Raw genomic sequence first — 26520 nt, 5'->3', positions numbered from 1 at the left:
CGAGTTACCCGTCCCAGCCCTAGTGTCCACCTCTGGTTGCGATGCAAGCAACACATCTTCGTCTCATGGAATGTTCCAGGCAAAGTCCTGTGGGATATCTGTCCATATCTGCTGGAGCATGTTTCGAAGTTCCTGGAGTATGTGTGGAACACGTGGTTGACGTCGAAGGCGCCGATCCATCTCATCCCACATGCGCTCGATTGGTGAGAGATCAGGGGAGCGAGCCGGCCAGGGGATGACATTCACGTTGTTTTGTTGAAGAGAATCCTGAACAAGTCGAGCAATATTTAGCCGGGCGTTGTCATGTTGAAAGGTAATGCCTGGGCCATGACGAAGCAAAAACGGTAGACAGAGCCGATGATCTCGTCGCGGTAACGCTGTCTATTGAGATTTCCCTCTACCACTATCAAACGGGTCCTCTGTCTTGCTGTAATCCCACCCCATACCATAACGCTGCCGCCCCAGAACCGATCTTGACACAATGATTGACGTAACGTTCACCTCGACGTCGGTACTCTCGAATCCGTCCATCGCTGTGGCTGAGGTGAAAACGAGACTCGTCAGTGAATAGAACTTGTCCCCACTGCATGGCCGTCCAGCGTAGACGCTGTCTGCACCACTGTGGACGTGCTTGACGGTGGTTTCCTGTCAAAATGGGACGTCTGGCGACAATCCCTGCACATCTGGAGCGACGACGTACGGTTTTTGAAGATATTCGTCGAAGTTCAGGGATGCTGTTTGCAGTCACTGTTGCTGGCTGGAATCGATTTCGTAGGTAGGTTGTTCGAATCCAGTTGTCTTGTCGATTATTGGTTACGCTTGGCCTGCCACTCCGAGGATGGTCTCTGACTGCGTTCGTCTGTTGCCAAGGTTGCCATAAACACCAAATGGTGTTTCTGTGGACGTTAAATTGTCTTGCAACATCACGTTGACTCGATCCTGCTTCAAGCATACCAATGGCTCGCAGACGCTCATTTTCGGACAGGCGTGGCATTTCGTAATGTTGAATAATTGCGTAATTTTGTTGTTTTTCTGAGTGGTTGTTGTCAGCACGATGCTAAACAATGCATATGGAATCCCGTTAACGCATATGTTTTTATACCCATTCTTTGGTAGTGAAATGCATGGGGCTTGCATAAAAGTCAACTTTTGCATGGTATGCATGCTTTTCTGTAGCAGTTGCGTTTTTGTGACTTGGTTCCATACATATACTACAATATTGAAAACCCAACTTTACTTGTTTGTAAAATACACAAATATTGGTGTCACAGGAACTTTTGTTGTTGAGTATATTTCTGCAGTTTCTTCGCCTGCTCTTCGACTATGTGATTATGTGAACCTTCAATTTATCTAAATGATTAATCTTGATGTAATATATATATAATTTTGATGATTAATAATAATGTAATATGATTCAATATATATATATATATATATATATATATATATATATATATATATATATATTTGTGTGTGTGTGTGTGTTAACGTGTGTTAACGTGTGTAAACGTGTGTTAACGTATGTATATTATTCCGTATTGTGTCGTATTTAAAAACGTATCGTGTGAAGCTTCGACACCAGGTTTCATGGTCTTATCACGTCCAGTAGATCATAATCATGTTAATCTATATTTAATCCATCAGGTGGTCGTCTGAATGCTCCTAGACAGTAGTCCCTATATCATTCAGTGTTGAATGGTTGGATTATGTGAACATGAATTTTATTTTACGCCGATGTTACTATGCAAGCTATATCTCGGTGTGCTGTGAATAATTGAGGTTTTGCTAGGCAGACCACTGTTTCAAGGCGCGAACAACATCATACGCCATCTTGGATGACAACACGATCACTCGCTTAGTGAACAGCAAATTTACTTTCCTGCCTGGTAGACTGCACGGACATGCGGAAAATAAGTAACTGACACTTATTTACTTAGAATATTTCACTATTTGAACACTGTAAAAACTGTGTAGAAAATGTAAACACATTCAAGACACGTTTGGAAATGTGTTTCAGTACTAAACGGTATGCACATCTAAACACATGAAACGAGCTATCGCCTCATAACCTAAACACCATCTGAACACAACATCCCCCATAATCCAAACATGTTTAGAATTTAAACACCTTTAAACGTGTTTAAACGTCGGATTAACGGGACTTGACTGAATTTAGATGCCGATATTTCTATTTATGTGTTCAACTAATATTTTTCTACTTATACAATATTGCAACTGGTATAAACAGACCAATATCAGAGCGGACCTTAGATTCAAAACACTTACCAGTAGATCCTGGCACGTGTAAGGGACGCAACTCTTCACAGATATATGGTAAGACTTTGACAACTTGACCAGTCGCTCGAACACAGAGGCACATTTCACTCGACTACGCAAATGATATCCTCAAGACATTCAGTCCAAGTGGATCACTATCTTCCGTTACCGTCTGGGCCACCCAGCTCAGTTCCTCAAAGAGGGGACACGGGTGGCCCAGTCGTTTAAGGCGCCGCGATTCGCAGTGCAGAGTTGCGTCCCTTGGGCACGTCAGACACTTGTGGGCTTAAATCCCGGTTCGCCCCGATTATGTTTCTAGGTTTGTCAGCACCATACCCGTGCTCGTGGGTTTCACCGAAGTGGTAAACGTCTGAGACCTGCATCACTTCGGGCTTTCCTCACACATTAAGCTGTCTCTCAGTTAACTGACCGCAAAAGTCCAGCTTCCACCCTTGCCGGACAAGGCAGCAATAATTATTGAGTTATATCTTGGCTGGACTAACGAGTCTATGCATAGTCCAATCAAAATCGCTTTTCGAAATCGACATCCGGTTCGTAAACAACATGGATCTCAAGGTACAGAATTCGGTCGACTGCAGAATTTGCAAAGGATGTGTAGCGTCAACTGGGCGTCGACATGGCGTCGACAGATATTTTCTCACGTGATTTGATGCACTTCGCGAAGTAATACCCATTTTGATACAATATATACCTTGATTATCGATCAGACTCGGCGCCGCCATTTTGTTTGAAATAAATGATATGAGATGTGGAATCTGATTGGTTAATAGGAGGGACATAGAAGGGACATAACTAATAATAGCCACTGGTGGCGCTATGATCCACCCTGGAAATTCCAGCCTAGTTCGGCAAGGGTGGAAACTGGACTTTTAGAGTCAGTTAACTCCCTTACCTCGGGTAGCTGGAAGCTGGAGGGATATGACGTTCTATATCGAAACTTGTATAAATTGGAACTTTAGTCAGTTGTTTTTCCCCATTCAAGAAATAGTGATGATGGTGCCACCTTTCCAGATGCATACTAGGTTTATAGATATAAATTATTTACTATTGTTTGTTCGATTTAAAGAGACAAGACTCCAAATCAAATATTATGTATATTTGACATAGAATTGTAAAAAGCTCAATGTTTGATCGGCTGATGATTTTATTAGGTTTTTAGAACAACCTGTAAAGGGAATTTCTCAATCTCCCGCCACAGATCTCACTTGTGTTTCCCTTGCAAGGTCGATTGCAGTCACTTTCCGGTTTCTTTGGATATCTGATTATGTTGATGGAATCTCCACAGAAGCAATATATGTAACCCTGAAATAGAGGAAATTATCACTTTACTTTACATCAGAAGAGAACACCTTGAAATATGTAAATCTACTAGATCAAGGTCTAAAACTATTTAGTATCGGACACACCCAACCACTCCCCCCCCTCCAAAAAAAAATAAAAATAATAAATAAATAAATAAATAAAATAAAAAAAATAAAAATAAATAAATAAATAAATAAAAAAATTAAAAAATACATAAATAATATAAAATAAACAAAACACACACATACACACACACACACACACACACACACACACACACACACACACACACACACACACACACACACACACACACACACACACACACACACACACACACACACACATCCCACATAATGGTATAAATAAAGGCTTACCTGCAACCCAGCATACTTGTGACCACCTCTGGAGCACAGCTTGAAACACAACCCAGGGGTCATTGTGTACCCATGATGCCAATCAGCACCGAGCATCCTGTTTACGTCATCAAGGTAACATCCCATGTATTCTAAAACATCATGAGCAAAGTACACGTACCCGATTCTACGAGGGTATTTTAGTGATTTATGTCCTTTTATTTGTATTATTTGTTATGTTGTCATATACAGTTCATGTTTTGTTAGTACTCTCTTCCTATTTCCTCCAGCAAAATATCATTCCAATTACATGTATTTTCTTTAATAATGTAATAGGTTTATCTGCAAACTTTGCAAAATTTGTTTATTAAATGTGATTCCTTCTTTCTTTTGCTACCAAGGTGTGTCGAGTAGATGACACAAAATATAGACTTATTAACCGTGTATAAACTATTTCCAATACACTGCAATTATATTGTTGCAACAATATAATCGGGTAAAACTACTTGTCAATGATAATCATGTACCGTCTAATTCTAGAATAAACGCTCAACGATACATACATATCCTCATGTGTCTTATGGCCACAAACAGTTGAAACATGCAAATGATATTGAAATATGTATACATTTGTAACTAATACAAATTATTTTGTATAGCTTTTATGTTCAAATAAACCTTTGTTCAAATGAAAGTCAATGAACATCATTCAAGTAATCCAACACTTCACAATTTATCAAGAAGAATGCGTTTATGTGGAATCTGTAATTAGGGGATAAACATACTGTGTTTTCAATGCACATAATTATGTACAACTTGATACACCGATACCAACACGGCCCCTTTGGATCGGGTTAGTCCCGTTATTCCCGAAACCCGTTCTGTCAACACGGGGTTATAGTCTTATCCTTAAAAGGGCCTTATCCTTACACCGATTCCAACACGGCCCCTTTGGATTAGCAGCAGGACATGCACTTGTTATACATCATTGAACAGCTGACCCCTAAAGTCACGCGGGTACCCTTTCCGTTTGCTTCTATCTAAGGTTGAGCAATGAAAAGAGCAGGTGGCTTGAGATATAATCCTTGTAAGTGCCATTATGAAACAAGTTTCAACGTGACGCCTCAGTTAGAGGAATCATTACTTTACTGAGATGAGGTTTGCGGGTCTCATTCCAGAAGCTTATACGCCCGTATCCATAATCAAAGTCAAGATTTCATTTTCTCATTAGAAAGCTCCTTAAACGCCGTTATTGGACAGTAAACAATATTGAAATGGTTAGTTAGCGAATAGTGTCTGAAGATGATACACACGGTGTTTACCCTACGTCTGAGAGGCGTTTTGCAGGCGCGCTCCGTTTGTGACAAGCGTATGAATCCCTGCATATGAATTGGAACAGAACGAGCAGCAGTTTGCTTATGTCAGTTCTTCTATGGCAAAAATATATCCGAACACTTTGGTGTCAGCAGTTCTAATGAGTTAATCGGCATGAGTTAAGTCCAATGTTTTAGGTGTGTTGACGATCTGAATTCATGAAACACAGCCTGACGAGTACACTTTACTCGCATATATATGTCAGGCATTGAACTTCGTAGACCAACATCAAACTGGCAAGCCTAAAGGAAATCGAGGAATGCTTTCAAGGTTTTCGTCTACATCTCAGGTCATTATGATATGGCACAATACACAGGTCACAAGTCAGGTGGAGTATAGCAACGTTCTGCATTACTTAGATTGTCAGAAGGGCTGTATTCCTTGTAGCAAACCCGGGTACTCTCCCAATGTCAGTCAACAGATTGGAAGGTACCAAACCTAAGGCACCGAGAACAATGGGGAGTCGGACAACTTGGTACTTAGGATGCAAGCGTGACATTTTGAAAGCGAGGTCTGCATATTTGCCATGTTTTTCCTGAATTTTGCCAATCGCATTGTTGTCAAAAGGGACGGAAATTTCAGTGATATGAATGATTTCATTGGATTTATCAAAAAGGACAAGATTAGGTTTGTTGGCCTAGATATGTCTAAGGCTGTTTTACGGGCCTATTCCAAAGAAATTTGTATTGCTCATTTTCCATGACGCCCTCTTCATATTCTGGGTCGTACCAAGGATGGACCTTTGCGTCCAAACCACAAACATGGCAAAGACGGTAATAAAATGATCGAGCCACTCCATAATGTCGCTTAAGATACTGTGTTTGTGCCAAAGCTGGGCATCCACTGACAATGTGTTGGACTGACTCATTAAATTCATTACATGATCTACATTTTATATTTACATTTTGATGGAAAATCACACATTGACGGTTTCGAGTTGGAAGTGACTGGTCCTGAGCAGCAAACAGAAAACCTTCCGTTTCACTTTTTCATCCAAGCAACGGACTCTGCAGGGCTGCTTATCTTCTCAACACATTGCACATAAACTCGATGCAGTGGTCGTTCAGATAGCCTCTTCTTGAAAAGCTGAGTCTTGGCCGATTGGATATGGCACTTCGCTTGGTTGACACTCATTTTTTTCTGTTATCATTACTATTACTTTTTATTAGTAGTATGTAGTAGTAGTAGTAGTAGTAGTAGTAGTAGTAGTAGTAGTAGTAGTAGTAGTATGATGATGATGTACAGAGCCGGCTAGCCTACCTACTGATGCTGCAGTCAATTAAACATGGATATCTCACTCAGACTCCGGGCCATCATCCTTAGGCAAGAGGGTTAACTGACTATAAAAGTCCAGTTTCCAACCTTGCCAAACTAGGCTGGTATTATGGAGTTAAATTGTGGCTGGACTAACGAGTCTATGCATAGTCCAATCAAAATCGCACAACGAAATCGAAATCCGGTTCGTAAACTGCCGTGCAGATTTTGGTCGATTGCAAGATTTGCAAAGCATGTGCACCGCCAACTCGTTGTCAACAGATATTTTCGAAATCTTTTCACGTTTGTAATCAAGGTGCTCACGTGATTTGATGCACTTCGCGGTGTTAGACCCGTTTTTATCACAATATAGATCTTGATTATCGATCAGATCGTCTTGACTGGGCGCCTCCATTTTGTTTGAAGCAAATGCAAGTGATACGAGAGGTGGAATCTGATTGGTCCATAGAAGAGGCTTAGAAGGAACATAACTGGTAATAGCCACTGGTGGTGGTATGATTGAGTCCAGTAATTCCAGCCTAGTTCGGCAAGGGTGGAAACTGGACTTTTAAAGTCAATTAACTCTCTTGCCTCGGTAAGATGACTCCGGGCCGAACAGTCCTAGTTTTATACCCTAAATGCCGTGCGCCAGGCAGGAAAACAACAAGTACCTTGTCTTTTGATACGGTCTCCGGGCAAAAGCCCTTTCTATTAGACCACGGAGATGGCCTATTGGTTATGGAATCAGTGTCCGTCCGTGATTATATGACATGAACGCTGTGGCACTGGACATTACCATCCCTCTATCGTCAATGTGCGAAACGCGAGAGCGATGTGAAGCGTGAACATAGCGACAGCCAAGTCAGTTCTGATAATACTTCCGGGTGGCTCAAAGACTCAGCTTCACTTCGATATGCGATATGTGCAAATGCGGTGACTGAGCAAGAGGAACTCCGCGTTTCTGAGTTTGAATTTGAAAAAGAGATAGCCACGTGGTTGAATGTTGTATGTATACATTGTAATGAAGCAACTAATAGTATAACTAAACCAAGAAACTAATACTGGTATCGTTAGCCAAAAGCTCGCGTGCAAGGAATGATATAAGGACTTACTTGGGAATCCAGTACCAGGACTGTACACCTTTATGTAACCAAGTAAGCTGCTACCGCCAAGGTCCGCAGTGACGTGCACAATCAGGCAAACTACAGCAGTTGAAACCAAGACGTTCATTGTCACTGTGAGGCGAGACCCAGAGTGTACTTGCAACTGACGCTGATTCAGTATCGATGGCAACTTATATAGATACTTCCAAATAACGGCCTTCTGACTGGTCCACGTGATGTTTTACCACTGAGAGTAGTCGCCTATTCTATATGGTGAAGTGTCATTCCCATCGATTTTGTAAACATGTGGCATGTCAAATGATATCAATAATACAACGTAATATTGTATGTGCTTGCTGAATGGCCGATTATTGATTTGAAAAGTAGGAGATAAATAATATAAATGTTAATGCTAAGTATTAGAACAAAGATAAGTGTTGATGACAGACATCCAAGTTCAAGTTCATTTATTCTCAAAAAACACGTTTGGTGGTACAAGAGCATATACAGTATACAAAGACAAATGAAAAATATACAATGATGAAATACAGAATAAATAAATACAAGATATTATACAAGATGGCTGGAGTTAAGATTCTACTGTTCTTGTAAGAGATAATACCTTCGAGAGGTATTTTGACAGATTAATAATTTCTTTAGCGCCTTTTTTTGTTGTTTGGTATACTTGGATACTTGAGAGATGGTAAGTACATTTTTCTTGCTTCACAATGAGTTTAATAGTAAAATATGTAATGAAATTCATCAGCAATAGAAAAAGATTTACAAAGATTGCAAGTTCTCTCACATCGTGGTAGGTTCTCCAAGCGGCCAGTTTCTATCGGTAGATTATGATTAGATGTAATAAATCTTAGTAATGGAATATAGAATCGCTTTGGAAAAGATAGATATGCGTCAAATAATGGATACATTTTGAGATATTGATAATAAAGTCCTTTTGAGCTCGAGGCAACATCATTACTCCACTTTTGAAAAAAAAATTTGATCTTTGAGTATTTGTCCCACCTGTGTAAGAATAATTATATCTGTAAAAACGTAACACCAAAACACATCCGATAGTAGTTTGCACGTGTCTCACGCAGTAGCGCCACAGACTTGCATAGGGTATTATTTCAGATTTTGACAATTTCAAGGCAGGTCCATTCATCTCTGTCGACATTATACTGTCAATGGTATTGAATCTGCTCATCGTGCTATTGACGACATTCTGGAAACTCGTAGAACTCAGTGTGTAGTGGCCAGTATGTTCCTTGTTTCACAGTCTGTGATTTGCAGACTATGGAACAGGTACCAACAACCCCTAAATCTTGACGACCGACCCGATTCAGGGCGTCCCAGAACAACGACAAGAGTACAGGATCGATTTATCCGATTATCGATTTTATCGATTTTTCCACGCTCTACGAAATCGAGCTGAAACGGCGAATCAAATTGCTCAACAGGCTGCTGGAGTACGAGTTACGGGTCAGTGAGTGAGTGAGTTTGGTTTTACCACGCCTTTAGCAATATTCCAGCAATATCCCGGCGGGGAACACCAGAAATGGGCTTTACACATTTTGCCCATGTGGGGAATCGAACCCGGGTCTTCAGAGTGACGAGCGAACGCTTTCACCACTTGGCTACCCAACCGCCCAGTTACGGGTCAGACGATTAGAAGTCGTCTACATGCAGCTAGATTTCATATATAAAAGAAAGGGTTTTGTCATTTAATACCTACGAAAAGAAAAAAATTCGCTGCCGTGTTGTTTTGTTGTTGTTGAACTCAAAGCAGGATCGTCATCGAGGACCGACAGTAAGAGTTTAACAAAACTATAAGTGTAAGCTAACAACATCTAGAATTTGAACTGCCTATTGACTGTAAAAAGGCTGCGATCTGCCCACAATATGAAACAATCTGTGCATATTACCTAGGATACATGCGTCATTGTAATATATCATACTGGGCATTGTATTTCTGAATAATAGCTTACGTGAAGAGAACATCTGTTTGCTTACCGAGTGAGTGCATTTGACACTGCATGTTCTCCGACGGGGTGAGAAACTAGCTGGAAGAGGCGACTGTTGCCCTCGAAGGTGCCACCGTTGGGGAACGATACGAGGTGCCACCTGGTGTCATCACTAAGTGGTAGTGATAGATAAACACATGGTTCTGATATAGTTGGATTCGTACTACGGACTCTGCTTTTAGCAGAGATTTCTTATGAAGATAGAAATGGTTTGGTCGTTTTTTTTTGCATGCAAGCAGGATATCGTGCATCAAATGTTTAAGTTCACAGCTAATAGATACATTCAACACTTCAAACGCCATCTGTGATTGAACAGTAAACCTTCCATTAGGCTCTACTTTTAATTTGCATACATCCGATTGAATTGGTTAAATCTCATACACATCCATTATAGGGGAAATCAATAGTCAAGTAGTCAAGCTTTTTCTATCAGATAGCATTTTACATATATCATGTAAACGAGTTTTTTGAATTTGCAACTGGAACTGCCATTATTATTGAACATATAAATATGTATTATGAAGCGCTGCTTACAATTGCCAAGGAGGAAAATATTATAATATCACTTAGGAAATTATGCCGCTGAATATAAACGTAGATCTACGTACGACATGTAGAAATGTCAGTCTCATCTGCAATGCAAAGAGAAACTCAATGTCATTACCTGTTCTGGTTTTTGGTTTTCGACTTACTGGTCGCTGACTATAACATTACGCGATTTATATGCACATGATTATCATTCTCGGAGCACATTTATATTTATATTGCAGGATTGTTTCCATGTTATTACATTTGAAATTAGAATGTAGTTTCAGTTTGAGTTATCAAATCATCATTGTTGTTTTATCGAACTCTCATATACATTAACAAACAATGTATCAATAAAGACAGGACTGTTAATGTGTCAGGGACGGTATCCAGGGTATTTGAAGTTAAACCTTCACTACTTCGCACAAACCGGATCACAAATAGACATATGGAAACCCTAATATATCCTTTCTACACTTAAAAAACACCATGTATTCACGGTCGCATAGTTAAATTTACTTACGGGTGGTGCAGGTCTGTCGTCATAAAACATTAATTAAGAAACATAACACAAATAATCAGAGTTATTACAAATGAAATATTGCATGTGACGGAATAATATACATAACATTAATCAATAATCATATGTATGACGTGTATGGATAGATTCACATCGTGCACAGTAGGCAAGTCTGTTGACTGTGTCTGCTCCATCAACAACAGCTGAATATTCGTTGATAAAATCATACTTATTTTGAATAAACCGTTTGCGTTTGCTTGTGTTTGCGATGGGTGCTACCTTTTCGCGAACACCTTGTATCATTACTATTTGATAGTGATTCATAAACACATGCTTATGATATAGTCGGAATTGTACAATCGACTCTGCTTTATGCAGAGATTTCTATTGGATTTGGAACGGGTTTTGTCGCTTTATTTACTAGGGCTGGTCAAAAGGTTCTTAGCCCTACTAACTTTCAACTATGGGCCATAAGAAAGTGAACTAGTAAATGAAATACATTGTTTGAGTAGTTCATTGCAAGTGTATTTGACCTGTTGAGACCAGTTGAACGTGATAGGGGTCCAAATGGACACAGACATGGAAAAGAACGAGTACCTAGCAGTCATAGGTTTTTTTACTTTAGAGAAAAGTACTCCCAAACAAATTTATGACCGCATGTCACAAATGTATGGGAAGAAGTGTCCTTGCGATTCCACTGTTGAACGTTAGGCAGCTACGTTTAAGGCTGTGAGAACAAGCCTTGATGGTGACCCAAGGTCTGGACGTCCCTTAACTTCTATCAATGATGCTTGTTTGTTTGTTTGTTGTTGAACGCCGCAGTATTCCAGCTATTCAATCAAGGAAAAAGCAAAACCTATACTGGTAGATATGAGGAAGATACAGGTCTAAGCCAAGAATCCATTGAAGCAATTAATCATAAACATTTACAGATGAACAAGATATCTGCTCTTTGGGTGCCAACGTTTCTAAATTCTAACCTTAAGGACAAAAGGAATGACATTGCCTGAGAAAATATATAGCAAATTGAGGAGGAATTCGTCAAATACAAAAGAAAGTAGTAACTGGTGATGAAAAATGTCCCCACTATGACCCCGAGTCAAAACGTCAATCCATGGAATGGCACCATTTCACTTCTCCGACACTAAAGAAATTCAAGTCTTTAAGATCAGTGAAGGATGTTATGGCCACTGTATTCTGGGATGCAAAGGGTGTGATCCTTGTTGATTACTTAGAAAGTCAAAAGACGATTACCGGTGCCTACTATGTTGATATTCTTCATCGCCTGAGAGATTCTATCAAAGAAAAGAGGCGAGGAATGCTGACTGCTGGAGTTCTACCCCTTTCCTTCATGACAATGCCTCTTTTCACACCTCTCGACTTGCAAAGGCTGCTGTGCGACAATGTGGGTTTGAAGAGCATCCTCACCATTAGTACTCGCCATACCTCGCACCAAGTGATTTCAACCTGTTTCCTAAACTGAAAGAACACCTACGTGGAAAGCGCTATGAACACAACGATGACCCCAAAGTTGCCGTGAATGGGTTTTCAGGGTGGCTTCAGAAAACCTCTTCCTGACTGGAATTGAGAGCTTCACTATCGGTATGAGATGCAAAGCAGGGAGATAATCTTGAAAAATAAAATTTAAAACACTTTCACAATTGTTGGTTTTGCTTGTAAGGCTTGGAACCTTTCGACCAGCCCTCGTGCATGTGACATCTGTTGAAGACACATAGTTGTATCGTCATCGCCATTTGCTGAGGTGATTACTGCATTTTTTGTCTGCGTGGCGTGAAGGTAATTAAGAGTAAATCAATAGATCATACTGAGAGGAGTGGTCGTATTTTAAGCGGACGTCCTGCATGGTTATAAACATACGTGTATAATTGCATCCTACGCTTCAAGCTGTGCTCAACTGTAAATATTATTGCCAATGGCCAGTTTAAATGACTATCGAAGTTGATCTGTCCCCTTGGGGATTCCAGGCAAGAATAGTTCCAACCCAGCCACCCACCCACCTACCAATTAACTTACTCAAGTCCCAAACTCACTCACTGATCAACAACATTCTTCTCGTGGAGCAAGTGTCTGGATGACCGTGCTCTGCGGCTGCCCCACATTGAAGTACGTGTTACATGTAGCATCTCCTTAGATATGTAACATTGTTCGAAATATGCCTCTTTTCACCCAGTTAAGTGGTACCCGCGAGGATGAGCTGGTAATGTGATTTTAAGTTCCAGTGCCTCATATAGCAGCAAGGGCTATTTACCATTATTTGAGGGTGCATGGAAGAAAATCGAGAAGAAACTGATTCATTGACCGCGATAATAATGTAGAGAGGAAATGGCGCATATATGTTAGCTTTAACTGAAACTAGTATAGTGCCGTAGCCAGTCCCCTGGATTTTTTATAGGAAACAATTTTCCTTGTACAATGAATAATCTGATTAGTCACCATAAACTGATCTACCTAATTAAAACTGATCAAACCATACCACTGGTTCGTTGTCAAACATTGAAAATACAACTATAGGTTGATAGTTGACCAAATGGATAGCCACCGGCTCTCGACTCTGATATCATGTTTTAAAAACATTTTTCTTTAATCCAACCGTCCTTAATTCTTGAGTGCTCGTATTTGTTTATTATTTGCTTGTTTGTATTTTACGCTACATTGCTATACCAGCAACAAGTTAACCTCTAAATATTCAAGTCTTGATCATACAAACCAATGGTTGATATCATGACCAACGTCTTACGACATCGGGCACACGTCAGTGTCATCATAGGGAAGGCATTAGTTGACGTCAGAGAGGTGCCATTTATTGTCGGAATTGACATCTATTGTTTGGCGTCATACATTACTATATTGTAAATTGTGTGACAACAGTCACCCCCATCCACTTGTAATAGACAAAGGCACATGGATGTCATCAACAGTCACAACGAGGCTGGGGTTAAAATGTTACTGCTGCCATCACTACAGCAATGTGACGTCACAGTGTCGTCATTTGTGACGTAGTCATATAGTGTATTCACTGAGGTACTCGTGACACCTCTGCCACAGTATACTCCTCCTCTCTAATAAGGACAGGCGGTTGGGTTAAAGCGTGCACTCGTCACGCCGAAGAACCGGGTTCGATTCCCCACATTGGTACAATTTGCGAAGTCTACCTCTAGTGTCCTCCGCCGTGAGATTGATTGAATATTGCTAAAGGCGGCGTAAAACCACACTCACTCACTCTAATAAGGAACCAGTATTCAATAAACCCTTCAATACATATAGCGTGTTGGAGATGGTACTTTGGGAAGAGTTGTAGAGCCTGTTGGGTACATACAGCTTAGGTCTGTCACGAACAGTGGCGTATTAGAGAGTTTAAAACTACAACCACAGATCACAGGCAATGGGGAAAATGGTTCTGTTTTACGGATGTATTGTTGTGAATATTTTATGTCTGTTTTAGTTACTTCTGCCAGTCGGATAAATAAATGGGAAAGGTAATACATCTTTACTGGCCAGGAGTTGGGGCACAAGTCATGGTTATACCAATAGTTATCGTAGTTGAATCGACCAATATATCTGCAGATTCGTCGCCTGCTTTTCGACTATATGTGAGCCTTCAATTCATCGAAATCATTAAGTTTATTTTACTACATATGTTTATATGTTGACGTGAGTGGATTATGTCTTATCGTGTCGTATTTAACAAGAGACGTATTTAACATCAGGACATGACATAACCCCCCGATCTGGTGCAGTTCAGAAATGGAGTATGGCTACTTATGTCCCACGTTTGGCTCATTGCCACTGGACACCTTTAGTTCAATGAAGAAAAAATTAATGTTGTTCAGTATTTTTTAATATACCAAAGCATCAAAAAGTACTGAATAGCAGGTTTCATCAAGAAATATTCAACGGTTTTGGAGTTCTACCCTCATTTTCTGGATAAGTTCACCTTCTTGTCATGAAAACATAAAAAAAGTATTTTCAATTTTAAAACCCCAAACCATCACAAGGCACGGGTTCACCACAAGGGTTCTGTATAGCAAGTTTCAATATTTAAACGAACGGATTGCTGGACATACTGATCGCTACATGTAAATGACGTACTCCACAAAGCTGGGTGAAACACAATATTTTATGATGGCTTCTTAACAGAAGACATTGCACAAGGAGATAATTTCGCTTCTGTTATTAAAATGAAGCGTAAATAAAATAATTTACCAACGTGATGCACAAAGACATGCATGACCCAGCCGAGTCAATCCGGGGAAAGCTTTGAAGGTTACTGAAAGATATACGAATACCACATAACACCAGATTGCAGTCGAGCGACACCGCCATAGGTCGATACAACTAGCGAAACACATGTTTGATCCTGTTACCGTCTAATGACAATCCAGTTGGTGTGTAACAGTACATTTTATATTAATTTGAAAATCAGATCGATAATGAAGAAGGATTTTAAACCAAGATTCCTTTGGGTATCATAGCACTGCATCAAGACCACACGGAGATGCCGTGGTAATGCAGGGTTTTAAGTGAGTGAGTATGGTTTTACGCCTCTTTTAGCAATATTCCAGCAATATCACGGAAATGGGCTTCACACATTGTATCCATGTTGGGAATGGATCAGGGTCTTCGGCGTGACGAGCGAACGCTTTAACCCCAAGGCTACACGACCGCCCCGGCGGGGTTTCAGACAAGCCGGGATTTAACGTAGCGTCCAATATTATTACACTTGTGTAGCTACGTGCATGCACGTGTGTGATGCCAGTCACTGGATTGTTTGGTCCAGACTCTATTACTTACAGACCGCGGTCATACAGCTGGAGTATTGTTGAGTGCGGCGTTAAACAACAAACTAACTACATACGACTTTTAATGTCTTTCGCTATGGCAAGGCTATGGGGCGGGTTTAAGCATGTATGGCTTCTCCAAGCGTTGAATAAACTGCATGAACACGTATAGGTTGGCCAGGTGTCGTTGAAATGACCTGTGTGCGGCATGGCGCGGACTCTAACTGACCATATCAACGATTACACACCATGGTCAGAGTGGACTAACCTAACTAAAGCATTGTCAAAACTCCAAGAAGCCCAGCACCTAAAATGTTTATAAAGGACAATGCTTTGAAAACCGTATTTTGAAGGGTATTAAGAAACGTTATGCTCAGTTGTGAGAACACTGTGTGAGTCGGCCCTGCGTGATGTTCGTGAAATGTGTGCTACTCGAAGCTGTCGTACGTGCAATTGTGAAATGCATGTTTCCACGTATACAATTCATATGGGACCAAAGCGAGGACATTTATCAATCAATATAGTCATTCTGTCAGGGTTATAATCTTACATCGTTACTGCCCTGGGTCTGTCAGGGCTATAAATTTACATCGAAAATATAGACCTGGTTCTCTTGGGACTATAAACTTCCATCGATATATAGACCGGGTTCAGTCGGGACTAGAAACTTACATCGGATATAGAGACCTGGTTCTGTCAGGACTATAGACTTTCATCAGATATATAGACCTGGTTCTGTCGGGAACGTAGATTCCATCGGCCGGATATATTGACCTGGTTCTGTCGGGACTATAGACTTCCATCGGCTGGATATATATACCTGGTTCTGTCGGGAACATAGACTTCCATCGGCCGGATATATAGACCTGGTTCTGTCGGGACTATAAACTTCCATCGGACATATCGGTTCGGACACCTGGTTCTGTCGGGAACATAAGCGTACTTCTCATTTATCATTATGATTGATTTTGCGACTTGTCTACAACTTACGATTCAAAATGGATGCAGCAAAGCTTTAATAAACCTTTCAGAAACAGTTGAGAATCATCCATTATTTTGCTAGGAGTGAAAGGAAAGAGGAAAAAAAATTTTTTCCGTCAGCACATGCATTTTACACGTAAATAATACAGATATGGCCTTTCTTAAGCCTGGCGCATTATATATTTTACACCAAGGTGCCTAAAAGTAGAGGAACAACAATGCTTTTGGAATGTATGTGTGTGTGTTCGAACAGTTCGGGACATTTTTCTAACAAAACAAAACCAACATTTCAGGTAATTTACTCTTAATGTCAATACTATAACATGACAGCTCTCATCGTTCGTGAAAGTGATCAGCATCTCTATCGTAGTATAACAATACTACTAATACAACAGTGAAAAATACCCAGTCGTATTGACATACTCGAAAGCTCCAGCTGTTTAAAACATTCAGAAAAAGTATCTCCCGGGATGTCAACATTTTCACGATTAAGTTATTAAGTTATCATGTCTCAAAATTGAAAAATAATCGTCTTAATCATACATTTTGAAATTATTCTGATTCTGAACCCCTCCCCCCTCCCCAATTTGCACGCACCTGTTCAACCCTAAGTACATTACTCCACGGGACAAAATACAAACAACCTTGATCTAGACTGGAATTATGTGGACCGTAAAGGTGGGTCAGGATAATGGTTAATACTTGCATAGATTTCCTTGTCTGAACGACAGGCTTTGACTATTATTTATTTATTTATATATTATGTATTCGTTCAAATACCCTAAGGACAAAGGCGTCGTTTCCCATCCGTGACATCTCAAGAACCACCCCTTTTATGAAAACATATGCTTCAGGGAGGGACTGTTAAACACTGTAAACAAGGTAATAAAAAAGATTCGTTGGACGCATGAACAAACTCAACATTTGCGAGCATTTATTAGACAAACTGCTGGCCATAAGGCTGCCTACATATAATTAAATGTTTCTCGAACATAGTCATGTTTAATCTGACGAGGTTAGGGTGATATTTAAATTTGGTATATTGCGATAAATTTTAAATACCTATAGGAATATCAGACTCAGCAAGGAGAACGAAATGACGCCATAAATGATGACAAATACCTACAGAAATATATACACGAGAGACTCTGAAATGACACTACAAGTGATTGCAAATATCTACAGGAATTATTCAAGAGCAGCAGACTCAGCTAGGAGCTGAAACTATAATGATTGCAAATATATACAGGGATATACACACGAGCATCAGGCTCAGCTAGGAGACGGCTAGACCCAGCTAGTCGTAGTTGTATCTCTGCCATGGTGCAGTCGTGGGTCGCACCTCTGCAATTGCTACAGTCGTAGTTGTATCTCTGCCACGGTACAGTCGTAGTCGTATCTCTGCCATGGATGCAGTCGTAGTTGTAACTCTGCCATATGTGCAGTCGTGAGCGTATCTCTGCCATGGGTACAGTCGTAGTCGTATCTCTGCCATGGATGCAGTCATAGTTGTACCTCTGTCATGGTGCAGTCGTAGTCGTATCTCTGCCATGGGTGCAGTCGCAGTCGTATCTCTGCCATGGGTGCAGTCGCTGGCGTATCTCTGCCATGGGTGCAGTCGTAGTCGTATCTCTGCTGTGGGTGCAGTCGTAGTCGTATCTCTGCTATGGGTGCAGTCGTAGTCGTATCTCTGCTGTGGGTGCAGTTTTAGTCGTATCTCTGCTGTGGGTGCAGTCGTAGTCGTATCTCTGCTGTGGGTGCAGTCGTAGTCGTATCTCTACTGTGGGTGCAGTCGTAGTCGTATCTCTGCTGTGGGTGCAGTCGTAGTTGTATCTCTGCTGTGGGTGCAGTCGTGGTTGTATCTCTGCCATGGGTGCAGTCGCAGTAGTATCTCTGCCATATGTGCAGTCGTAGTCGTATCTCTGCTGTGGGTGCAGTCGTGGTTGTATCTCTGCCATGGGTGCAGTCGCAGTCGTATCTCTGCCATGGGTGCAGTCGCTGGCGTATCTCTGCTATGGGTGCAGTCGTAGTCGTATCTCTGCTGTGGGTGCAGTCGTAGTCGTATCTCTGCTATGGGTGCAGTCGTAGTCGTATCTCTGCTGTGGGTGCAGTCGTAGTCGTATCTCTGCTGTGGGTGCAGTCGTAGTCGTATCTCTGCTGTGGGTGCAGTCGTAGTCGTATCTCTACTGTGGGTGCAGTCGTAGTCGTATCTCTGCTGTGGGTGCAGTCGTAGTTGTATCTCTGCTGTGGGTGCAGTCGTGGTTGTATCTCTGCCATGGGTGCAGTCGCAGTAGTATCTCTGCCATATGTGCAGTCGTAGTCGTATCTCCGCCTCCGTATCTCCATCTACAGGAATTATTCAAGAGCAGCAGACTCAGCTAGGAGCTGAAACTATAATGATTGCAAATATATACAGGGATATACACACGAGCATCAGGCTCAGCTAGGAGACGGCTAGACCCAGCTAGTCGTAGTTGTATCTCTGCCATGGTGCAGTCGTGGGTCGCACCTCTGCAATTGCTACAGTCGTAGTTGTATCTCTGCCACGGTACAGTCGTAGTCGTATCTCTGCCATGGATGCAGTCGTAGTTGTAACTCTGCCATATGTGCAGTCGTGAGCGTATCTCTGCCATGGGTACAGTCGTAGTCGTATCTCTGCCATGGATGCAGTCATAGTTGTACCTCTGTCATGGTGCAGTCGTAGTTGTATCTCTTCCATGGTACAGCCGTAGTCGTATCTCTGCCATGGGTGCAGTCGCAGTCGTATCTCTGCCATGGGTGCAGTCGCTGGCGTATCTCTGCTATGGGTGCAGTCGTAGTCGTATCTCTGCTGTGGGTGCAGTCGTAGTCGTATCTCTGCTATGGGTGCAGTCGTAGTCGTATCTCTGCTGTGGGTGCAGTCGTAGTCGTATCTCTGCTGTGGGTGCAGTCGTAGTCGTATCTCTGCTGTGGGTGCAGTCGTAGTCGTATCTCTGCCATGGGTGCAGCCGTGGTCGTATCTCTGCCATGGGTGCAGTCGTAGTCGTATCTCTACTGTGGGTGCAGTCGTAGTCGTATCTCTGCTGTGGGTGCAGTCGTAGTTGTATCTCTGCTGTGGGTGCAGTCGTGGTTGTATCTCTGCCATGGGTGCAGTCGCAGTAGTATCTCTGCCATATGTGCAGTCGTAGTTGTATCTCTTTCATGGGTGCAGTCGTAGTCGTATCTCCGCCATGGGCGCAGTCGTAGTTGTAGATCTGCCATGGATGTAGTCGTAGTCTTATCTCTGCCGTGGATGTAGTCGTAGTGGTGTCTCTGTCATGGGTGTTGTCGTAGTCGTATCACGGCCGTGGATGTAGTCGTAGTCGTATCTCTGCCGTGGATGTAGTCGTAGTCGTATCTCTGCCATGGGTGTAGTCGTAATTGTATATCTGCCATGGATGTAGTCGTACTAGTATCTCTGCCGTGGATGTAGTCGTAGTTGTGTCTCTGTCATGGGTGTAGTCGTAGTCGTATCACGGCCGTGGATGTAGTCGTAGTAGTATCTCTGCCTTGGAAGTAGTCGTAGTCGTATCTCTTCCATGGTTACAGTCGTAGTCGTATCTCTTCCATGGTTACAGTCGTAGTCGTATCTCTGCCATGTGTACAGTATTAGTCGTATCTCTGCCTATACGTACAGTCGTAGTCGTATCTCTGCCTTGGGTATACGTACAGTCGTAGTTGTATCCCAAGTTTACTAAGATTCACGTTCTGGGGGTACCTAAAATAAGAGCGACAAAACCCTTTCCATATTCATGAGAAAGACCTGCCTATAATCAGAGTCGATTCTATGTCATGCAACAAATAAAGATTGAAATATTCCGGTACACAATGCTTGATTAACCCCTGTAGGACCTCAATTTCATGATGACCGGACACAGGCCTGCAGTCAGGGCGCGAGGTGCTGGAAATATCGTGTCAGAATCGTTGCGCATCATTATCAGAGGGCACAACAACATTTGCTTCAAAGGATTGTGCATCTGGATGCACATATGCCCTCTCGGCGATAACCATGTAAAAGTATGCTTTGAGTCTTGAATTAGCGCCAGTACAGTTCATTTTGGTATATAATATCGCTAACTTAAAATATTTTCAATTTAAGATCAAACATATGATAAAACCAACTGAGAGTATAATTTCGTTTGCTCCTCGGTTTAGTTTTGACAGAAATCTTCTTTCACTGACAGGATAATCTACATCAACGTAAAAAAATGTGTCAATAAAACATCACTTATAAAACACTTTTGAACATCAGTTTTAAGTATGAGCATCCGTTGTAGCAGTTACACGTTTTCAACGAGTTTCCACTGGAGTAATAAAACTAGAGGACACCGTTCATAAAGCGACGGGAAACATACACGAATTTGTCATTTGTTGTCAATACCAGGTCAGTATCGTTTCTCACCAGTGGTTAAATGGAACAGGACATATGTGCTTTATTGCGGAAACGCTAGGAGGAAATGGTTCCTGACTGGTTCGATTTTGATTTTGTCCTTGAAGTTAGCGCTATATATAGAGACGCTCTTCCCCTTTCGATTTATCCGGAGGAATCCTGTATTCTTCTCTGACATTTTCAAAGACGTTCATCATGAAAGTTGTGAGTAGTATTTGTTTCTTTGAAATTTCGTTTTCATTTTGAAAACTTTTACGTAGGTTAACTTAATGAATGAATAATAATTTTATGACGATAAACGAGAGTTCTCGAGATGTCTTTATCCCTCGGAAAATAATTAATTTTAAAAAATGTTATCGAATTGTTGATATCAATATATATTCTCACGCATGATCAATGCATGTTTTTTCATTTGCGGAAGCAAAAGAAATTCCGAGCTGATGCTCGTGTATGATTCCTGCAGGTATTTGCCATCATTTATAGTGTCACTTCCGTCTCCTAGCTCAGTCTGATACTCGTGTCCATATTCCTGTATGTATTTGCCTTCATTATAGTGTCATTTCCGTCTCCCATCAGAGTCTGATGCTCGTGTAAATATTCCTACAGGTATTTGCCATAATTTGTAGTGTTATTTCCGTCTCCTAGTTGAGTGTGATACTTGTGTATATGTTCCTACCGGTATTTGCCATAATTTGTAGTGTTATTTACGTCTCCTAGCTCAGTCTGATACTCGTGTCCATATTCCTGTATGTATTTGCCTTCATTATAGTGTCTTTTTCCGTCTCCTATCAGAGTCTGATGCTCGTGTAAATATTCCTACAGGTATTTGCCATAATTTGTAGTGTTATTTCCGTCTCCTAGTTGAGTGTGATACTTGTGTATATGTTCCTACCGGTATTTCCCATAATTTGTAGTGTTATTTACGTCTCCTAGTTGAGTGTGATACTTGTGTAGATATTCCTACAGGTATTTGCCATTATCTGTAGTGTTATTTCCGTCTCCTAGTTGAGTGTGATACTTGTGTATATGTTCCTTCCGGTATTTCCCATAATTTATAGTGTTATTTCCGTCTCCTAGTTGAGTGTGATACTTGTGTATATGTTCCTACCGGTATTTCCCATAATTTGTAGTGTTATTTCCGTCTCCTAGTTGAGTGTGATACTTGTGTAGATATTCCTACCGGTATTTCCCATAATTTGTAGTGTTATTTCCGTCTCCTAGTTGAGTGTGATACTTGTGTATATGTTCCTACAGGTATTTGCCATTATCTGTAGTGTTATTTCCGTCTCCTAGTTGAGTGTGATACTTGTGTATATGTTCCTACCGGTATTTACCATAATTTGTAGTGTTATTTCCGTCTCCTAGTTGAGTGTGATACTTGTGTATATGTTCCTTCCGGTATTTCCCATAATTTGTAGTGTTATTTCCTCTGATATTCGTGTTGGTGTTTGCAATCATTTGTAGTGTCATTTCGGTCTTCCAGTTGAGTCTGATGCTCGTGTATATATTCCTGTAGGTATTTGCTATCATTTATGATGTCTTTTCCGTCTCCTCTCTGAATCCGATGCTCGTGTTTATTTCTTCAAGTATTGGCCATCATTTATAGTGTCACTTTAGCCACCATCAACTAAAACTCTTTTGCTTTATTGTATATATTCCTGTAGTCATTTGTATTGTCTTGTCTTGTCTATGCCTCCAGCTGAGTCTAGTGGTCGTGGCGTTGCTGGGCGTGGTCCTGGTGCAGTCGGATTGTCCCCCGAGCTGGAAGGAGAGTGATAGCCAACTTGAAGGTGACAGTGATGCCCTCAGTAAGGCGTACGCCAGCATCGACCAAGAGTGAGTTGTTGCCTGTTTACTGAAATCTAGCAAATCTACCTTTTGAACAGTTGTTATGTGTTTATGATCAGGTTCTGTGATATTCTCGGTGCTTGGGCGGGATGTGGTTAAAGGTCGATTCCCATTATTGTAAAACCTGTGAAACACGTTCTTTGTGTCCCCTGATGTGATTTGCAAAGTGGACACAAGTTATGGATAACAACTTCTTAAATTACCTTTTAAGGCGACGTTTCGGTAAAGATCCTTATACCGTTGTCAAGCAAGACTGAAACCATTAGAATTGGGTCGATGTCCCCAAGTTTCATCATAAGCTCATTAGCATTGATATATGCTGAGTCAACTACAAAAAGACATGTTTGGGCCGAAACTTTAAAACTGCGCTCCACTGTGTTACAAGACGAAGATATTTCTTAAACGTTTATCTTTACTTATATGCAGCAGAATCTCTGCATTTGTTCACAGGAGACGTTATTCAAAATTAAAATACCGTTTACCGTAAAATACCGTAAAATTAATAGAATGACCCATATGATGAAATACATTAAATACATGCTATTACAGTAAACTACGGTTATAACGAACTCAAATTACTAATTATAGTTCGTAATAACCGTAGTTCGTTATAAGCATATATACATCATAACTACAGCAAATAGTCGAGACCAAAAAAGTAAGTTCGTTATATCCGTCAGTTCGTTATAAGCGTGTTCGTTATAACCGTAGTTTACTGTACTATCAACAGTGTTATTGCTGAACCCACTTGTTCTGAACCACATGTTGTCCGATGCACTTCCCCATTTTGACTCGTACCATATGCTCCCGTGTTGTTTTTCAGGTGAACAATTGACTTACCTTTGCATGTATTTGTAACGGGTGCCACCGGTAAGGCAGGATACCTGGTTTCATCACTATTTGATAGTTACTCTTAAGCGCCTGCTCATGAAATAGTCGGAATCGTACAATCGACTCTGCTTTTAGCAGATATTTCTTATGAACACGGAAAGGGGTGTGTCGCGTTTATTCAGCAACAGCAGTTGTGACTATTTGCGTTTAGTGACCATTTTGATTTACCATGTGGGTATTTGATATTTCAGTCTAGACGAGTCTTCTCTTAGAGTTGTCCGCAAGGTTGAAAGCAGCAGTAAATGCCCCGACGAGTCAGATACTGATGTGGAGCTTCCAGCCGCCCTCACAGCCAGGTAGGTTTTGTTTGTTTATTTGTTTGTTGCTTAACGCCGCATTCAGCAATATTTCAGCTATATGACGGCGATCTGTAAATAATCGAGACTGGACCAGACAATCCAGTGATAGACATCATGATCAAGATAATAAATGTGAATACTTGCAAACGTTGCACTGCTTATGTGTTCCATGGTAATTTGGACATTGACCTACTGTGTTTTCAACTTGAAGGTCTCCGGTCTTCGAATTGGAGGTTCCTCTCCACTGTAGGGAGCACGGGTGGCCCAGTCGTCTAAGGCGCCGCGATTCGCTGTGCAGAGTTGCGTCCCTTGGGCACGCCAGAAACCTATGATTGTGGGTTCGAATCCCGGTTCGCCCTAATTATCTTTCTAGGTTTGTCAGCACCATACCCGTACTCGTGGGTTAGAACGAAGTGGTAAACGTCTAAGACTTGCATCACTCCTGGCTTTCCTCCCACGTTAAGCTGACACGCCGTGATATTACTAGAATAATGTTAAAAGCGGCGTTAAACTCAACTCACTCACTATTGTAGTGGGACATTTCTTAAAACCCTTCATTCGTTAATCCGGAAATGTATTTATCTGCACGGACTGAACACATTCTTAGCACATTTATTGTCAACATGATGTGCAATGCCACCCCACACTATGACCTTGGCATGGCATGAAGATGAGGGATTGTCACAATATGTTGTCTCATAAACATACGTATCCGTATTTCAATCTGTGGAATGTCACGACATGTTGTCTCATGAACATATGTATCCGTAAAGTGATATTTTCATTGCAGTGAACATAACACTTGATATTTCACTGCAGTGAACATAACACCTGATATTTCACTGCAGTGAACATAACACGTTGACGGAACTATGTTGGCCTACACGAGACAGCTCGTACACAAACTGTTGATTTACGTCAGTTCAACGTTGACAAGTCATATAATGACAGATGATCATTTATGTAGTTAATACCGATTCGTACCGTTTGTTATTTTGTTGAAAATGATTTGTATTAAACTGTGAATTTCTCTTCTGATTTGTCAGTCGATACTTTACGTTTCGCAAGGCGCCATTTTGTTACTTGAATTGCGTGTATTCTTTCGCTTCGAACAACCGTCTCATTGATTTGAAATTTATTTTTTGATGAAGTTGATTTTGTATATAATCATATCCAAATTTATACTAAAGAATTTTAGTGACATCAAATATTTTTGGTTACTTTTGTTTATATTTTTTAAGGTTTAGCAAAGACGGAACTACATTTTTAGTCGTACTTACAGGGGGTGGAAAACCGTCCGTGTGTGTTATGTAGGGAGAATTTACGCTTGAAGGTTTTACATTTGTAATGAAATATTTCCAGGAGTAAGAGAGCTGCAGTACCCGCTGTCCCTAAAAGCTGTGAGCCGTGCCCCTCTAAACAGGTGTTCCTCAGACGCTTCTATAAAGTCTGTTGGGTGCTGTTCTGGAACATCCAGCAGGTGCGCTACGTCACGTGTCCCGGGTAAGTCTGGACAGCTGAAGCGTGGGTGCGGTAGCCAAGTGGTTAACGTTTAGCCTCAGATAGACCTTTATTCGATTGTCGCAAACGGGACAACGGGAGAAGCACATTCTTGATGTAACTGGAATGTTTAAACACCTAACGTCTTCAAACCTGTACACTGTATTCAATATTTCAACGAGTGCCATTTAAATTATGAGTTTCTGAGGAGAGGAGTTATACTTTATAAGCACTGAAACTGTACGGTAAAGTGAAACAGTTGTTACAGTAGTCATAGAGCTGTCATCGCTGCAAAAAACATGTGATGAATTCCCAACGTAAATGTTCTTGGAGAATCTGTGAAATGCTACGTTGGCGCCTGCACAGTTATTACTCATAGCTATCGTAGTCCACAGCCCAGTGAACATGGTCAGTCGGTCCCAACGTAATAGTAAGCTTCTTCAGTTAATGAGGGCTTCTGGTGATTCCGATTTCGGTTAAACAATGGGATGCATGAAAACATCAAAGGTAAAACAAGTGCCTTCCTTTCAGAAACCCGTACAGCCAGCAGTGCACGTGCCAGACTTACCGCTGCAACCGCACCCACTACGTCAGGGTGTGGTTCCTATCGTGGTGTGCCGGTGGCGACACCCTCCCCAGCGGTTACACAGGAGGCCTCAACTACAACTACCTGTGGTTGCCCCAGGAGTGCACCTGTCGACGTTGTTGAGATGTTTGACGTCCCTCAACATGATATTCTCGTGATGACATGAATACTATATTGACTCTGGCACAACCCTTTATATATTTGTGAATTAACTGTGCCTAAACCTAAAATGGGGAACGTAGGTACATGTATTTATTCTGAAATTATGCCGAATGTTTTAATATTTTGGTTAGATTGTAAATTTTATTTGTGGTATTTAGTATCGCGAGAGTATTGTGTTGATGCACTGTGATCATTCTACAGAACCCAGTTTTTTATCAATAAACGTTTGATAAATATCCGTTTCTTGTCTGTTAAAACCGTGAGACCGATTTATGTTGATAACCGAT

At 41.2% G+C, this 26520-nt stretch overlaps 2 protein-coding genes across 2 annotated transcripts; one reads left to right on the top strand and one right to left on the bottom strand.

The window, feature by feature from the left end:
- Positions 1–3359: 3359 nt before the first annotated feature.
- LOC124118288 (WSC domain-containing protein 2-like) lies at positions 3360–7839 on the bottom strand. Its single transcript, XM_048387662.1, has 3 exons — positions 7697–7839; positions 3978–4108; positions 3360–3600 (listed from the first exon to the last, which is right to left on the bottom strand). The coding sequence occupies exons 1-3, from the start codon at positions 7812–7814 to the stop codon at positions 3454–3456; spliced, it is 396 nt and encodes a 131-aa protein (XP_048243619.1). The 5' UTR covers positions 7815–7839; the 3' UTR covers positions 3360–3453.
- Positions 7840–21008: 13169 nt separating this feature from the next.
- On the top strand, positions 21009–26194 carry LOC124118290. The gene is made up of 5 exons (XM_046480401.2): positions 21009–21151; positions 22647–22783; positions 23878–23982; positions 25348–25488; positions 26017–26194. Exons 1-5 carry the CDS (start codon positions 21143–21145, stop codon positions 26192–26194), a joined length of 570 nt encoding a protein of 189 aa, XP_046336357.1. The 5' UTR covers positions 21009–21142.
- The last annotated feature ends 326 nt before the right edge of the window (positions 26195–26520 follow it).

The sequence above is a fragment of the Haliotis rufescens genome, unplaced genomic scaffold, assembly GCF_023055435.1.
Source record: "Haliotis rufescens isolate VD_foot unplaced genomic scaffold, xgHalRufe1.0.p SCAF_7, whole genome shotgun sequence".
Classification (NCBI taxonomy): domain Eukaryota; kingdom Metazoa; phylum Mollusca; class Gastropoda; order Lepetellida; family Haliotidae; genus Haliotis; species Haliotis rufescens.
The sequence above is the reverse complement of the archived record's forward strand: the minus strand, read 5'-3'. Positions and strand labels throughout refer to the sequence as shown.

What these genes read in the sequence shown, in the direction of transcription:
- LOC124118288 (XM_048387662.1), bottom strand. Translation starts at nt 7,814, where the DNA reads ATGAACGTCTTGGTTTCAACTGCTGTAGTTTGCCTGATTGTGCACGTC. An exon ending in TCCTGGTACTGGATTCCCAA is followed by an intron (nt 4,109 to 7,696) that starts GTAAGTCCTTAT and finishes ATGATGTTTTAG; the next exon opens with AATACATGGGATGTTACCTT. An exon ending in ACAAGTATGCTGGGTTGCAG is followed by an intron (nt 3,601 to 3,977) that starts GTAAGCCTTTAT and finishes CCTCTATTTCAG; the next exon opens with GGTTACATATATTGCTTCTG.
- LOC124118290 (XM_046480401.2), top strand. An exon ending in TACGCCAGCATCGACCAAGA is followed by an intron (nt 22,784 to 23,877) that starts GTGAGTTGTTGC and finishes TTGATATTTCAG; the next exon opens with TCTAGACGAGTCTTCTCTTA. An exon ending in CGCTACGTCACGTGTCCCGG is followed by an intron (nt 25,489 to 26,016) that starts GTAAGTCTGGAC and finishes CCTTCCTTTCAG; the next exon opens with AAACCCGTACAGCCAGCAGT.